This window comes from Lynx canadensis, chromosome C1, assembly GCF_007474595.2.
Source record: "Lynx canadensis isolate LIC74 chromosome C1, mLynCan4.pri.v2, whole genome shotgun sequence".
NCBI lineage: Eukaryota > Metazoa > Chordata > Mammalia > Carnivora > Felidae > Lynx > Lynx canadensis.
The window spans coordinates 195176369-195189855 of NC_044310.1; the positions used below are offsets into that span (position 1 = coordinate 195176369).

General features: G+C 35.2%; 1 protein-coding gene across 1 annotated transcript in view; it reads left to right on the plus strand.

Annotated features, from left to right (window-relative positions):
- The window catches only part of CPS1 (carbamoyl-phosphate synthase 1), a 128591-nt gene that overhangs the window by 43040 nt on the left and 72064 nt on the right, over positions 1-13487 (plus strand). Inside the window, 8 exon segments of the mRNA XM_030323767.1 lie at positions 1371-1429; positions 1431-1466; positions 4453-4642; positions 5672-5829; positions 7349-7477; positions 9811-9955; positions 11429-11639; positions 13277-13475. Of these exon segments, the coding sequence (XP_030179627.1) occupies positions 1371-1429; positions 1431-1466; positions 4453-4642; positions 5672-5829; positions 7349-7477; positions 9811-9955; positions 11429-11639; positions 13277-13475 (1127 nt within the window).

The following is a 13487-nucleotide window of genomic DNA, read 5'->3' on the forward strand; positions in this document are numbered from 1 at the left end:
CACATTTTTCATTACTTAATAAACTATAGTCTTATGTACGCTTGAGATACAGTTCAGATTACAGAATCATTATTGATGATAGAACATTTTTTGTTTCAATGAGAAGAGTTATTATTCAATAGACTAATACTATTTTACCTCTAAAAGCAAATGGATAAGGATTACTATAGCACAAGACTTGAACCCTTATTTATTTAATACATATGTTAATATGTTAAGGTTTCTACCCATTTCCTTCATAGTTAAACCCACACACATACCCACATCATTATTATATAAAATTTTAGAAGAGTGTATATGTATTTTCAAGTATATATATACATATTGACTCTTTTTATAAATAAAAATAATTGAATTATATGTTTATATAAATGATAATTTGAGTTGGATGCTCTGTTTTAAGGATTTCCATGGCAGCCTCTTTGCCTGAGATGGAAAGATTGGAGGTAATTTACCCACTCAATGTGGAATGTGGGTTCTTAGTAGCCAAAGAAAGCAATGTACTTACAGTATAGTGTTTTTCTCAGAATATCAACTCATGTTCTTCAGATGTGTATCTTTTTGTTAATGGTGAGGAAAAAGACACAGTTTGGGATTCCACAGTGTCTTCGCATGTAGCAGGCATCCAATAAATATTTGTTGAGGCAAACCAATTTTCCCAAGTCCTTGTCTTTTGCAGTGAGCAGGAGTATCTTTCTTCTCTGAAGGGTTTGGCACTTGTGGCTCAAAACTAAGCAGTATCATTATTTCCTTGGAGTCACATAACAGTCTGTAGAAGTTCAGTATGTTGCCAAGATATGAGCTTTATCTTATTGCATTATCTTTAAATATTTCTGGCACTGAACTGTAAGGCAAAAATGTGAATATGCAGGTGTATCCATGTCCCCTTGCCTTCTATGTTTTCATTTGTCCATTAGGGAAAGCCCAGGTCTCCTTTGTCCAGAAGGAAACCAAGGAATATTGAATGGAATACATTTAAATTTTAGGGAGATTCTTATCATATATATATATATGTGTGTGTGTGTGTGTGTGTGTGTGTGTGTGTGTGTGTTTATTTAAATATATACATATATATTTAAATATATATTTATGTAATTATTTTTAGGTACTTATATATCTTTGAATAAAATGTAGACCACTTCTCACAATTTTTCACTTAAATGAAAAAAGCTTCATGAACTTTGGAAATTGCTTTGAAATTAGAAATGTTTAAATTTTAGTCTTTTCCTCACATATTACATATTTTTCAAAATATTGTACTTTAAATCACCATGTAAACTTAGACAATATAGTTTGAGTTCTCCACTCTTGAAAATGCCTATTTCCCCCATCTTCCTAATCAAGCAATGTCATTTTCTTACTGCTTACAGGTCTCCAAAGTCCTATCCTAGGATCAGGAGGTCTATCCATTGGTCAGGCAGGTGAATTTGGACTACTCAGGATCACAAGCCGTAAAAGCCATGAAGGTGAGAGATCTTTGTAAGAATTAATATACTCCTTTAATGGGTCCAATTAGTATTTTTATAATTTAGATTTATGACACTACCTCCTTTTCAAAGTCACTATAATTGATATCCTTAACTATTCCTTACACATCTTACATTAAAGAAACTTTGATCACAGGCAAAAATTTTAACTTTCTTAACTTTTTCACGCCTGCAATCAAGAACTTTGGCATGATCTCCAAAATTATCTGTTACCACCTATTTATACCGAAAACATAAAAAAGCCACATTACAGATGTTGCTCATTGTTTTTGAGGCAGTGAGCTTTTAAAATATACTTGTGTTTTGTGTGAAAGAGGGAATTTGGGCTCTAAGATATTTGAATGCTCTACAGGATGCTTCAGGCATCTATGGTTGAAATGGCAAGATCCAGTTGAGAGAGCAAAGGCATCAGTGCCTTTTGTCCAAGCTATAGATATTGCTAGGGGACCCAATTATCTGTCGCTAGGGGACCCAATTTCCCCATCTGTGACTTGGGCTGGATGACCCGACCAGAATGATTTGGCAGATGTTTACATGAAAAAGAGGATTTGATGCTCACGTTGGAAGAACACCCTTCCTGTTTCTTCAAAGTCTTTCAAGATCTCCCCAACTTCTTTGTTATAGCAAAATAAACCTTTAGAAAAAATTCACTGTACTGTATTTCTATTAAGGAGCTAATCTGGTATCTCTTTGGTGTCCCCATTTCCTTGGATATCCCTATTTTGGTGCTAATCAGCTATCCAGTGGCCATGTGAGCTCTTCTGTGACTTTGCCTCTGGCTTTGCAGTATAAATCCGTTCACCAGAGACCTGGCTAGGAGAAAGCAATGCATTGAAGGTGGCGGGAAACTAGGGCAACAAACACAGAAAAATAATTGGCCAGAATTTTTCTTTTTGTTTTATTCAATATGCTGTAGATGAAGATTTTCACCTGACAGATGTCTGTTGAAAAAAACAGAATGCAGTCCCCAATTACCTTACTCTTCTTCCCATTTGTTTTTATTTTTTAATATTCTTCTCCATACATGCATAGGTGTATACACTCACATGCACATGTGTTTTTTGTGCACATTTTCAAGGACTACTTTACTTTATTGTAGTACGATTCAATTTCTCTTCGTATAATTAGAGGATGTCCAATGGTTTAGATTGGTTAGAAAACAATGTAAGTACATTCAAGGCTTGTAAATACATTTAATTAGCATACTTTTAAATCCTATTTGGTAGTTTTATAAAGGACTAGTATTTTCATAGCTTGTATTTTTTACGTGCTTTACATCCACTAGGTGAAGTTATACATTTTAACTGAAGAATAGGCATTATTAGATAAAGTGTTGTGATTAAGAAGTTAGTAGAAATGAATTCATGAACTAAATATTTTAAAATAATCAGATGGTGCATGTATTATAACCAGAACTATATTAGAAAAAAGTTAGAAAATTTATTAAAATAGTTTGAAATTATGTCTAAGTTTTAAAATGTATAAACACTCATCACAGTCATTTATGCAACTTTACTTATGTAATTTGATTTACAAAAGTAGCTATATTCCTTGTATAGGAAAATAGCTATATTCTTTGTACAGGAAAATACTTAAGTCTGTCGGTGCTTTTCTTCAGTAGTTAGACCTTCTGTAAGTTCTATTGATGACATGTTCTCAGTTTAGACTTAATTATTTAAGTTCCAACCCATATTTTAAATGCATTTGCTTATTTGTGTGTATTTGTTCAAAAAAATTAATCATACTTTTTTAAAATCACTCTCTTAAACTCTTGAGAGATGACTCATATTGAGGAAAGGGCATAGAACTTGAATCATAAGACTTGGATTAGAGCCCTAATTTTGCCATTTATCAGGTCCTTAGCAAGTCATTTAACCTTATTGAATGTCAATTTTTTCATCTGTGAGGTAGAAATTTCTCTTGTAGTCTGGGTATAAAAATCAAATAAATTAATAAAAAAAGTAGATTATAAGTTTTAAGGCATCATTTGAATTTAAAGTAATATGAAATATATTTAATATTTTATTCAGATTCTCCCCCAAGGGCATGTAGGGCTTTCAAGGATGATTTTTATACTTTCATCTGAATATTTTGTTGATGTTTTAGGAGTGTTCAAAATTGACATGGTAATAGGTAAAATAATAAGAGCCATATGGCCATATTTTATAATAATTATTTTGCTAAGTGTCACACTCATCCTGGTTTATAAAGCTATTATCCTTCATAGCTTACATGAAGAATTATTTCTGAGGTATCTGCAGATGTGAGGCATAAGATAGGGCTATGAATACCTTTACACACACACACACACACACACACACACACAGAAATTTTTATTTTATTTTATTTTTTGCCATTTGGTCATTTTCTATTAATATAACATGTATACACAGTGTATAATGCTTTTTGTTGAAGCACTAAGGCAGGCATTAAAATATAAAAGGATGGAATTCAGCAGAAGGCTCCTGATGCTTCCAGCAAGGGAGCACATCATCCTGCATTTTAAAAGTACATTCCGTGTTGGTCTCTGACAAACATTGCAAAGGGAGGCTTCTTTGATGTTGCCTGTGGTTCTATTTTATAGTTTACTAATTTCAAAGTTTTTAAGATATTTTCTTTAGTCTTTTAAGGTCAATTGAGCTATAAAGTTCAGCAGTATTTGTAGACCTCTAGTTAAATTCTATAGACGTTATCTTAAGTTTTGCCTGATGCCTCTAGTGGCAAGGAATTCAGGGTGAACCACATAGGGCAGCCAGTTCTTTTTGGATAGTTTTGTTTTCAAGCAATTTTTTCCTTCCTTTCACCAAACGTTAGTCTTTCTTTTTCTTCCTAGTCCTATTACTGATCTCTGCAGCCCACAGAATGACCTATAAGTTTTGTCTCCCAATACAAACCGTTTGTTTGAGTATAGTCGTTCTCTTCTTTAGACTATATGTTCAGATTCTGTGTCCTTTTGTTTTTTCAGGAAGAAAATGTCAAAACTGTCTTGATGAACCCAAACATTGCATCGGTGCAGACCAACGAGGTGGGCTTAAAGCAAGCAGATACTGTCTACTTTCTCCCCATCACCCCTCAGTTTGTCACAGAGGTCATCAAGGCGGAGCGGCCAGATGGGTTAATTCTAGGCATGGGTGGCCAGACAGCTCTGAACTGTGGTGAGTTCTTTTTGGCTTAACTGCAGAGTTTCAGCCCAGGTACTTCTGTGTAATATTTTTTGTTTGAATCCATCTAACAATTATGCTCTGTGTGTTCATAAAAGCCTTTCTTTCTTTAATGTGTGAGGAAGCCATTAGCAAACAGCCACCTGAAAATGTCATGTGATAAATATTACTGGTTTATTTCACAGAACAGCTAAGATACAAAAAGAAACCTTTTACTTGAATGCTCTGGGGCGGCGAAGTGAGGTCTCCCTCCTCCATTTCAGGAATTTGCTTTTCTGTGTTACCAGCGAAACACTGAGAACTACCATGAATAAAAAATGAGAATTAACATTGATTAAATGCTTTGTGCTCTTATGTGCTGGCCCTGTAGCATTTGGCTTTCACATATATTTTCATGATAACACAGTTTAGTCTCTCTGCAATCCCTTCATGCATCTGGTGAGTCCAATACTCTGTCCTTTTTACAGTGCTTCAAATCTTTGGAACTAGATAATGAATGAGAATCTCATTAGCTAGTTGGGGTAAGCAGTTGGTGATGTAATTTATAAGTCAAATATAAAAATCTTAGCTTAAGTTAAGTGGCACGCAAATGGAAACACTATTTTGATTATTTTTAACCCATATAGAGATCCACATCACTGGGATTATTTAAATAAGAGAATCTCAATATAGGAATGGATCATAGAAAGAATGGAAATATACTAAAATCTAGAAGTTCACTGTATCCTATGATTTTGATTAATAAGAATAATAGAAATCATGTGGAGAAGGTGGTAATATAAGTAATAATACCACCAGCAAAATATTTTGCTAGAATGTCTTCAGAATTTCTTTCAATTTTTTTTTTTTTTTTTTTTTTTTTTTTTTTTTTTTTTTTTTTTTACCTTAAGTACAATTTTATTGTAGACTGTGGTGGCTTTGGAGTTCATTTTAAGGTTAAAAAAAAGTTGTATTCAGGTATCTGTTAAGAAAGACATCAGAGTTTGAGATTCTAAAAATTGATTATATTTGGTTCTTCCATAGGAGTGGAACTATTCAAGAGAGGTGTACTCAAGGAGTATGGCGTGAAAGTCCTGGGGACCTCGGTTGAATCCATTATGGCCACAGAAGACAGGCAGCTGTTCTCGGACAAACTAAATGAAATTAATGAAAAGATTGCTCCAAGCTTTGCGGTGGAATCGGTAAGGAATCTTTGTTCTGGAGAAACAAGGCCATTGTTTGTCTTACATTTATAGGGAGAGTTATTTGTCATACCTGAAAATAATAGCTAAATTATTATATATGCATATAATTTCTTCCAGAAATGTGTTAGTATCTCAGAGACTTTTTGTGTTAATTACAGCCTTCCATGCTACAGTATTTGGGAGAGGTAGTCATATTTTATGAAAAGGGAAGCAAAAGCCCAGAGAGGAAGTGGTTTATCAGTGGTTGAAGTGCCACTGAATATCAGATCTCCTGAATTAAATAAAACAAAGAACCATGTAAATTTACAATGCCAAAGTGATTTTTACTTTCTTTCTGGGACCAGTCACACATCTTGTAGATGGGAATGACCTGCAAATGGGAAATGATTGGATTGAAATTTTCTTGTTAGAATGGAATAAACATTTAAAAATGAAATTATCTAGAAAAAAGCCATTGGATCTAATCAATAAGATTCATGACTGAAAAACTTGTAGATTAGGTGTTTGGAGAGGATAAATTGTTTTGTGTTTTTGTTAATCACTTTCTATCATAGCCTGTGCCTATTGATAGGCTATTATGAGGCACCAACACAAATTTGGCTTGATATATATCTGTTTTTTGTCCCTGACTTTATTCCTGATTTCAGGCATATATATTCAATAAAGTTGGGGTTCTGGAGGCAGTTTTTGATGCAACTTCCCTATTGCAAAAATAGGCAAATCTTGAGGGAAAAGGGCAACTATTGCCGGGACGACGGAAAATGGGCTGTGCGGTTTTAAGAAAAGAATGCTCACAAGTACATACAATGTTTCAGAGCTGTCAGTCAGGAATAGTCCCGGGATAACTCTGCTGAACATTTGGAAAGCTCCTGCCATACATTTATTCTTTCATTGCCAGATTTAATTATGTCCTTGCTTCCTCAGGATGCGAAACAGGCATATGGGAAAGGTGTAATTACACTCCCATTGGTAGTGTAATAATATTCCATGACAGAAAAATATAGCCACCATATGTTGTATTCTGTAAGTTAAAAAAAAAAAAATCTACGCTTCTGGGACTATTCTCTGACTGAACTTGAAAAATGAAAACTCTTTCTATATAGTATTCCTAATGGCCTATTGCAAGAATACCAAGTTAGTTTCAGCAGTAGAAATCCTTGTATCATGAAGAGGTGAAGGCTTTTAAACTGAATTTAAAAATTCAATATGGCTCCCATTCTCAAATTAACGATGATTTCAGCTTCAGCCATTGTTTTATTTTTTATATGGCAAAATAAAATTTATAACAGAAAGATGAAAGAAAAACTTTCAGTGAGTATGAAAAAAAATCCTAGAATTTTACTTAAAATTTGTAAAACAACACTTGTTCTTCAGAATGAAATGAAGCAATAATACAACGTTTCTATAATGATTCTTCCCAAATAAACTGATTTATCTCAAATGCTAGACTCTGTTGGTGTGGTCTTTTCTGCTAGTGTGGTCAGCTTTTCAAACTTTGAGTTTTCCTCATTGACAGATTGAGGATGCCCTGAAAGCAGCAGACACCATCGGCTATCCAGTGATGATCCGTTCTGCCTATGCTCTGGGTGGGTTAGGCTCAGGCATCTGTCCTAATAAGGAGACATTACTGGACCTCAGCACAAAGGTATGTGTTTTCACAGACCAAATTCTTATCAATCAAGAAAACTGATTTGATAAACCCTTTCAGTTAGAGAAAGTTATGTAGATGAGAAATGACCTTTTCTCTATTAAAACCACCGTCATGTTTTCTGTAAGTGTTATCCAACAGACCGTACCTTTGTAAGGGAAATGCAGTGCAGTTATTGACATTGGAGCACAGCATTAGCCAAATTTCTTGGTGAGCTCTCGACGTTCTTGCTAGAACTGTTTTCTTTCCTGCTTATGTATGCTTCTTTTTATTAGATAAGGAGTTTTTTGTTGGTTGTGTGTACTCTCTTCTCACCGAATAGAACGATGCCTGGTGATATGGGGTCTCAATAATTTCTTGCTGAATGAATGAGTGCGTGTGCAGTCAAGAGACCCATGTAACTTACATGATGGTCATGGAAGTGAATCTGACAGAATATTAAGAGCTATTTCGGGGAATGCTGAGTAAATACCAAGCACAGCTTGTATCTATCATTACTTACTTTTTAGAGAGAAATAAAATGCGGCCCTTGAGTTGTTGACATAGGATTTTGAGAACAGATAAATAAAATTAAATATATTTAGATAACTATAATGACAAACTTACATGTCAACAAGTTGGATTTAGTGTTTCTAAAGTTGCCAAAAGAAATAAAAAAGGACAATATATCAATATCAGTATTTCTTGTTTCCATTCTAGACTTATGAATCATATATTTAAAGAAAAGACAGGTTTATAGAAGTAATTTTTTTCTAGAATATTAGATGTTTCCAATATTTTTAGTATTAGTAATCTCATTATTACTCCCAGTAGTGACAATGTGTACTTATTCTTTATTAAGAATATATATTTTACAGTATAAAAAAATTCTGAACACTGAATTGTTTAAAAACATTTACAATGAAAGCAATTTGGGGATGGGATAAATTTTAATGATTTACAATTCCTCTAAAATAATCAGTAGGGCATTGAGTGTTTTTCTTTTGTTGAAAACCTAGCTTTTCCCTTGAAAATAGTTATTTTGTATCATTATTTCCTAAGCTACCCCTTATTCTCTTGATATTATGTTTACCACCTTCAGAAGCTGCAGTAACTCATCTAGGTCTTAGTCTTTTGCATAAAATCTGAGGCTGGAAAGAAAGAAGTTGAGGCAACTTCTCATTTGATCTCAGTTGTCCTTGTGTCCAAACATCCAGCCTAGTCTATTAGAATGCAAAAAGCTTTCCGAAATTCATACCCTTTGTTTCACAGATTTCCTCTTTTAGCATGCAATCCTAATGACAAATTAATCATTATTAAATTGTTAATGCTGGTTACAGAGTTTCCTAACCACTTTGAAAACCTCATCATAGGCAGCTGTGGGGACAAATGTGTTACATTTTCCATTGCACATGGTGAATCCTATGGTGTTGACTGAGGTTAAACAAATAGTGTTGAGACACATTAAAGAAAAACTAACATTGAGTTATTATTTCATTATACTGCCTGCTAATAATTTGAAAAAATTCACAGTACTTTCTCTGGTTACTTTCTCTTCCTTTCTCACTGCTATTACAAATCAAAAACATTATGAGACAAAGGGACATTTCTGTCTTGGATTTTCAGCCACCAAATGTCCTAAGGTCAAAGACTTCCTCTTTCATATTTTGGGTTCAGTATTCTACCCACCAGTGCATACTCAGTAAATATGAAATGATAATTATACTAATTCATATCTGTTTAATCAGGCATACATGATATATGACTCAGGGTATTTAAGCACTTAGGCGGTGATTAACCATAATAATAGTTGCATATGATTCTTCTAATTCCCAAGTTTCGTATGCCATCTTGGCTAACTGTTTACAACCATCATTATCTCCTTTCTTCTCCTCATCAACGTCAACTGACTTTTATTGTGTATGTCACTGTACAAAGCACTCTCAGCTATTTTAGAGAAAACCAGTCTTTAGACTTATTTTTCCATATTTATTCGCACTTATCACATTTTCTGGTTTCACAGAAGCCTTGCTGCTGAAATAATTCCATTTCCCTCTGCCTGATTGCTCAATTATTTTCTCTTTTTCCTAAATTAGTTTGATTTAATGTCATATCAGCACTTTGAATGGCAAGCCTCAATAATGTAAATCAAGCATATTCACTGCGGATGCTATTCCTAGTACCTCACTGATTTTCTGACACATTGTGCCTTCTGGAGCACTGAGGAGGATGGAGACTAGGCTTCAGACCATGATGCTGACCGGGATTCAGGCCAGGGCACTGTGCCAAATATCCATGTTTAAACTAGAACCTTTCCTTACTCTTTGATACCTTGTGTCACCAACTTCCAGGCCTTTGCTATGACCAACCAGATTCTGGTGGAGAGGTCAGTGACAGGTTGGAAAGAAATAGAATATGAAGTGGTCCGAGACGCCGATGACAATTGTGTCACTGTCTGTAACATGGAAAATGTTGATGCCATGGGTGTTCATACAGGTAGGCAAAGAATCTTCAAGAATAATAGTAATGCCTGCGTTCACGCTTCTGATGACCCATAGCCACCTTTATTGAGTTCTTTTCATTAAACTACTATTCTTAGCTGACTGACTAATGATAATATTTTACACAAAATAGTATTTCACAATATTGAAAATAATCTCATGTTGATCTCATGTTTGATCTTCACAAAAACACTGTGAAATAAGTCATGTATTATCCTGATTTCATTTGAGGAAGAAGTCAAATATAAACAATGTAGTGATGGTAAAATATGTAAGACTTGGTGTTGAGAAGTAAGAAATGAGGTTAAGACAGCTTAAATCAGATGAGGGTATTAGTTACCAAGTGAATGAGAAAATAGCCACAAGTAATAGAAAAAGGTGAAATAGTTTTTTTTTTAAGAAGAGAAACTAGTTAGACAAGAGGACAAAAATGATGACTTAGGGTTCAGAAATGTTAGCTATGAGGCATGGGTAGAATTCTCAAGAAGAGGGTTGATAATGTGGAGCTGGAATTCAAGAAAGGGGAATAGAAATAAAAAAGCTGATATAAAATCATTGGCAGGCATTCATGTGAAGGAAATAATTGAAGCTGGAAGCATAGACTAAGTATTCAAGGACGTAGGCATAGAAAGAAAGACAATAGGTTCAAGGACTGAACTTAGGAACTGTTTAGATTTACAGTGCAGGAGTAAGAGGAAGGGTTAGTGTTTAAGAAAAATAAGGGAGTGATAGAAAGAAAACAAGTAAGTCAATACAAGAAAATATTTTATAAAAGAGCTTTGGTTTTGGTTATATCAAATGCTATGAAAGGTCAAGAATTAGGATTTTAATGTGGGGTTTTGAATATTCAAGAAGACAGTTTTAATGCAAAGTTGGTTATGGGACTCATATTGATAAGAATTATATGGCAATGAGAGAGATGATGACTTGGGAAACTTTAAAGAAGTTTAGTCATGTAAAAAATGAGAGAGATGTTCTTGTGATTAATAATGTAGGGGGACAGGCTTCTTGAGCCAGTAGAAGCCTGAGAATGTTTGTGGGCAGAAGGATTGGAGACTAAAGATTAAGAGATCGAACATGCAAGGGCTATGACTAGAGAGGAGTAAGACAATGGGAAGGGATGAGATGTGGAAAACAGATGAATGAGTCAGTCTGGGTGAAGAGGAGATGATGTTTGTAGAAGGGAGAACTTGAGAGAGAGAGAGATTTTGAGATGAAGAGAAGAAACTGAAGAAGTTAATGTGAATCTGGTAAGTAGATGACTGAAGCCTTGATAGCTAGATGAACTTGGGAAAGGTTAGAGGGGTTTCTGTAAATAATGTGTTGGAGCAATGCACTGCCTTGAGACAATTATTTTCCCCACAAACCCTTAGACTAAACTGTGTCTTGTATTACACAAATAGATTAAGTCACTAAAGTTAGTTATTTAGATAAGCTACCAAATAACACGTGTTGCTTGGATGTACAGGTGATTCGGTTGTCGTAGCCCCTGCCCAGACCCTCTCCAATGCAGAGTTTCAGATGTTGAGACGTACTTCAATCAATGTTGTTCGCCACCTGGGCATTGTGGGTGAATGCAACATTCAATTTGCCCTTCATCCTACCTCAATGGAATACTGCATCATTGAAGTGAATGCCAGACTGTCTCGAAGCTCTGCCCTGGCCTCAAAGGCCACTGGGTAAGATCAGAATGATTGACCATGTGTTTGCAGATCCTTCACAGATAGTTTTGGAAAACTGACAGCTAGTGGAAGACTGTGCTACGTTTATAAGCTATAGTCCCCATTTCTGTATGCTGGCTGCAAATCATTTAGGACCCTAAGGACATGGTTATTAATGAGCTTGCTGCCAGATTGAAGCAAATGATATTGCTTGCTGGCTTTGTTTGCTGGCTAATCATAAACTAATCAAAATCTGGGTGGTCAAAGCAGGCTGCGAAAAATCTGCTTCCTAATTGCACTTTGCAGATATTGTTAAAAAGTGAAAATTAATTCTTAAATTTAGTCCTCAACTGGTTTCCTTCAGGTGTATAGTAAATGTCAGGTACATAGTATAGTTTGCTTGATTCAAATATTCAAGAAATTATTTTATTTTAGCAAAATCCACAGGATCAAACATTGCAAGGTTTTTCTATAGATAAAGGTCTCAACCAAATAAATGAATTTGCTACCCATTTAAAAACCTCTGGCAAACATAACTGGAGGGAACATTAACTAATACCTTTTGTTCCTATTAATATATTTAGCACATGGCATTTAAATTACATGGCATTTAAGGGAACAAAATAATTACGTGTAAAGATTTTTTTTTTTTTTAATATGGCTACACACTGCTGCATGGAGTAGTGGTAAACTACTACCCTAAGCAAGAGTCAGGAGACCTGAGTTCTCCTCCCAATTCTTCTACTGACTCTGTGACTTTGGACATGTCATTTATTGTCTCTAATCAGTTTCCTCATCTGTCGGATGGGGGAGATGTATTACAAGACTCATATGTAATTCTATAGTTCTGTGAATTATTTTCTTAATTATAATCACCAAAACAATCCAGTGAAGTCCCTAGAGTATTAGTTTTTTTCCTTTGTTTTCTTTCTTTGTTTCCTTTCTTTCTTCTTTCTTTTCTTTAGAGAGGGAGAGAGAGAGAGGACATGTGAGTGGCAGAGGCACAGAGAGAGAGGGAGAGGGAGAATCCCAAGCAGGCTCCGTGCTTTCAGTGTGGAGCCCCACGTGGGGCTCAATCCCATGAACCCTGAGATCATGACCTGAGCTGAAGTCAAGAGTGGGTCACTTAACCAACTGAGCCACCCAAGTGCCCCTCTAGAGTGTCAGTTTTGTAAGGAAACCCAAGTTCAAAAATAATTTGGAGACTGATCAAGGACCCAAACTTTCAATTACTACATTTTCTGGCCATTGCATACCCCATAGTACCAGCTAACTCAGCTGTCTTCCTAGGTGCAGACATGTGTATATCTTTTCAAGAGTATTTTTCAGATTCTTATCTTAGTGGAGCCTATACACAAGTGAGCACTTTATCAAGGAAGCCATTGATTTTGGATTAAAGAGGCAAAGGTTGGCAGTTGTAGCCCTGAATGTCAGGCATAGAGAGTGAATTCTTTTGTGATCTGTGCCTCTCTGCTTTATCATGGCTCACATTATTTTATAAGTGGCTATTAAATCTTCATACAGAACAGAGAACCAGATGTGTTTTATACCCTGATGTGGAGTAATACCAGAATTTCTAAGAAAGAACAATTTATGTTTTGGGTTGTTTTTAACACTTATTGCTGAAAGAAAAAAAAATATCTCCTCCTTTATAGCTACCCGTTGGCATTCATTGCTGCAAAGATTGCCCTAGGAATCCCACTTCCAGAAATCAAGAATGTTGTATCGGGGAAGACATCAGCCTGCTTTGAACCTAGCTTGGATTACATGGTTACCAAGATTCCTCGCTGGGATCTTGATCGTTTTCATGGAACATCTAGCCGAATTGGTAGCTCTATGAAAAGTGTAGGAGAGGTGAGTCCTTGG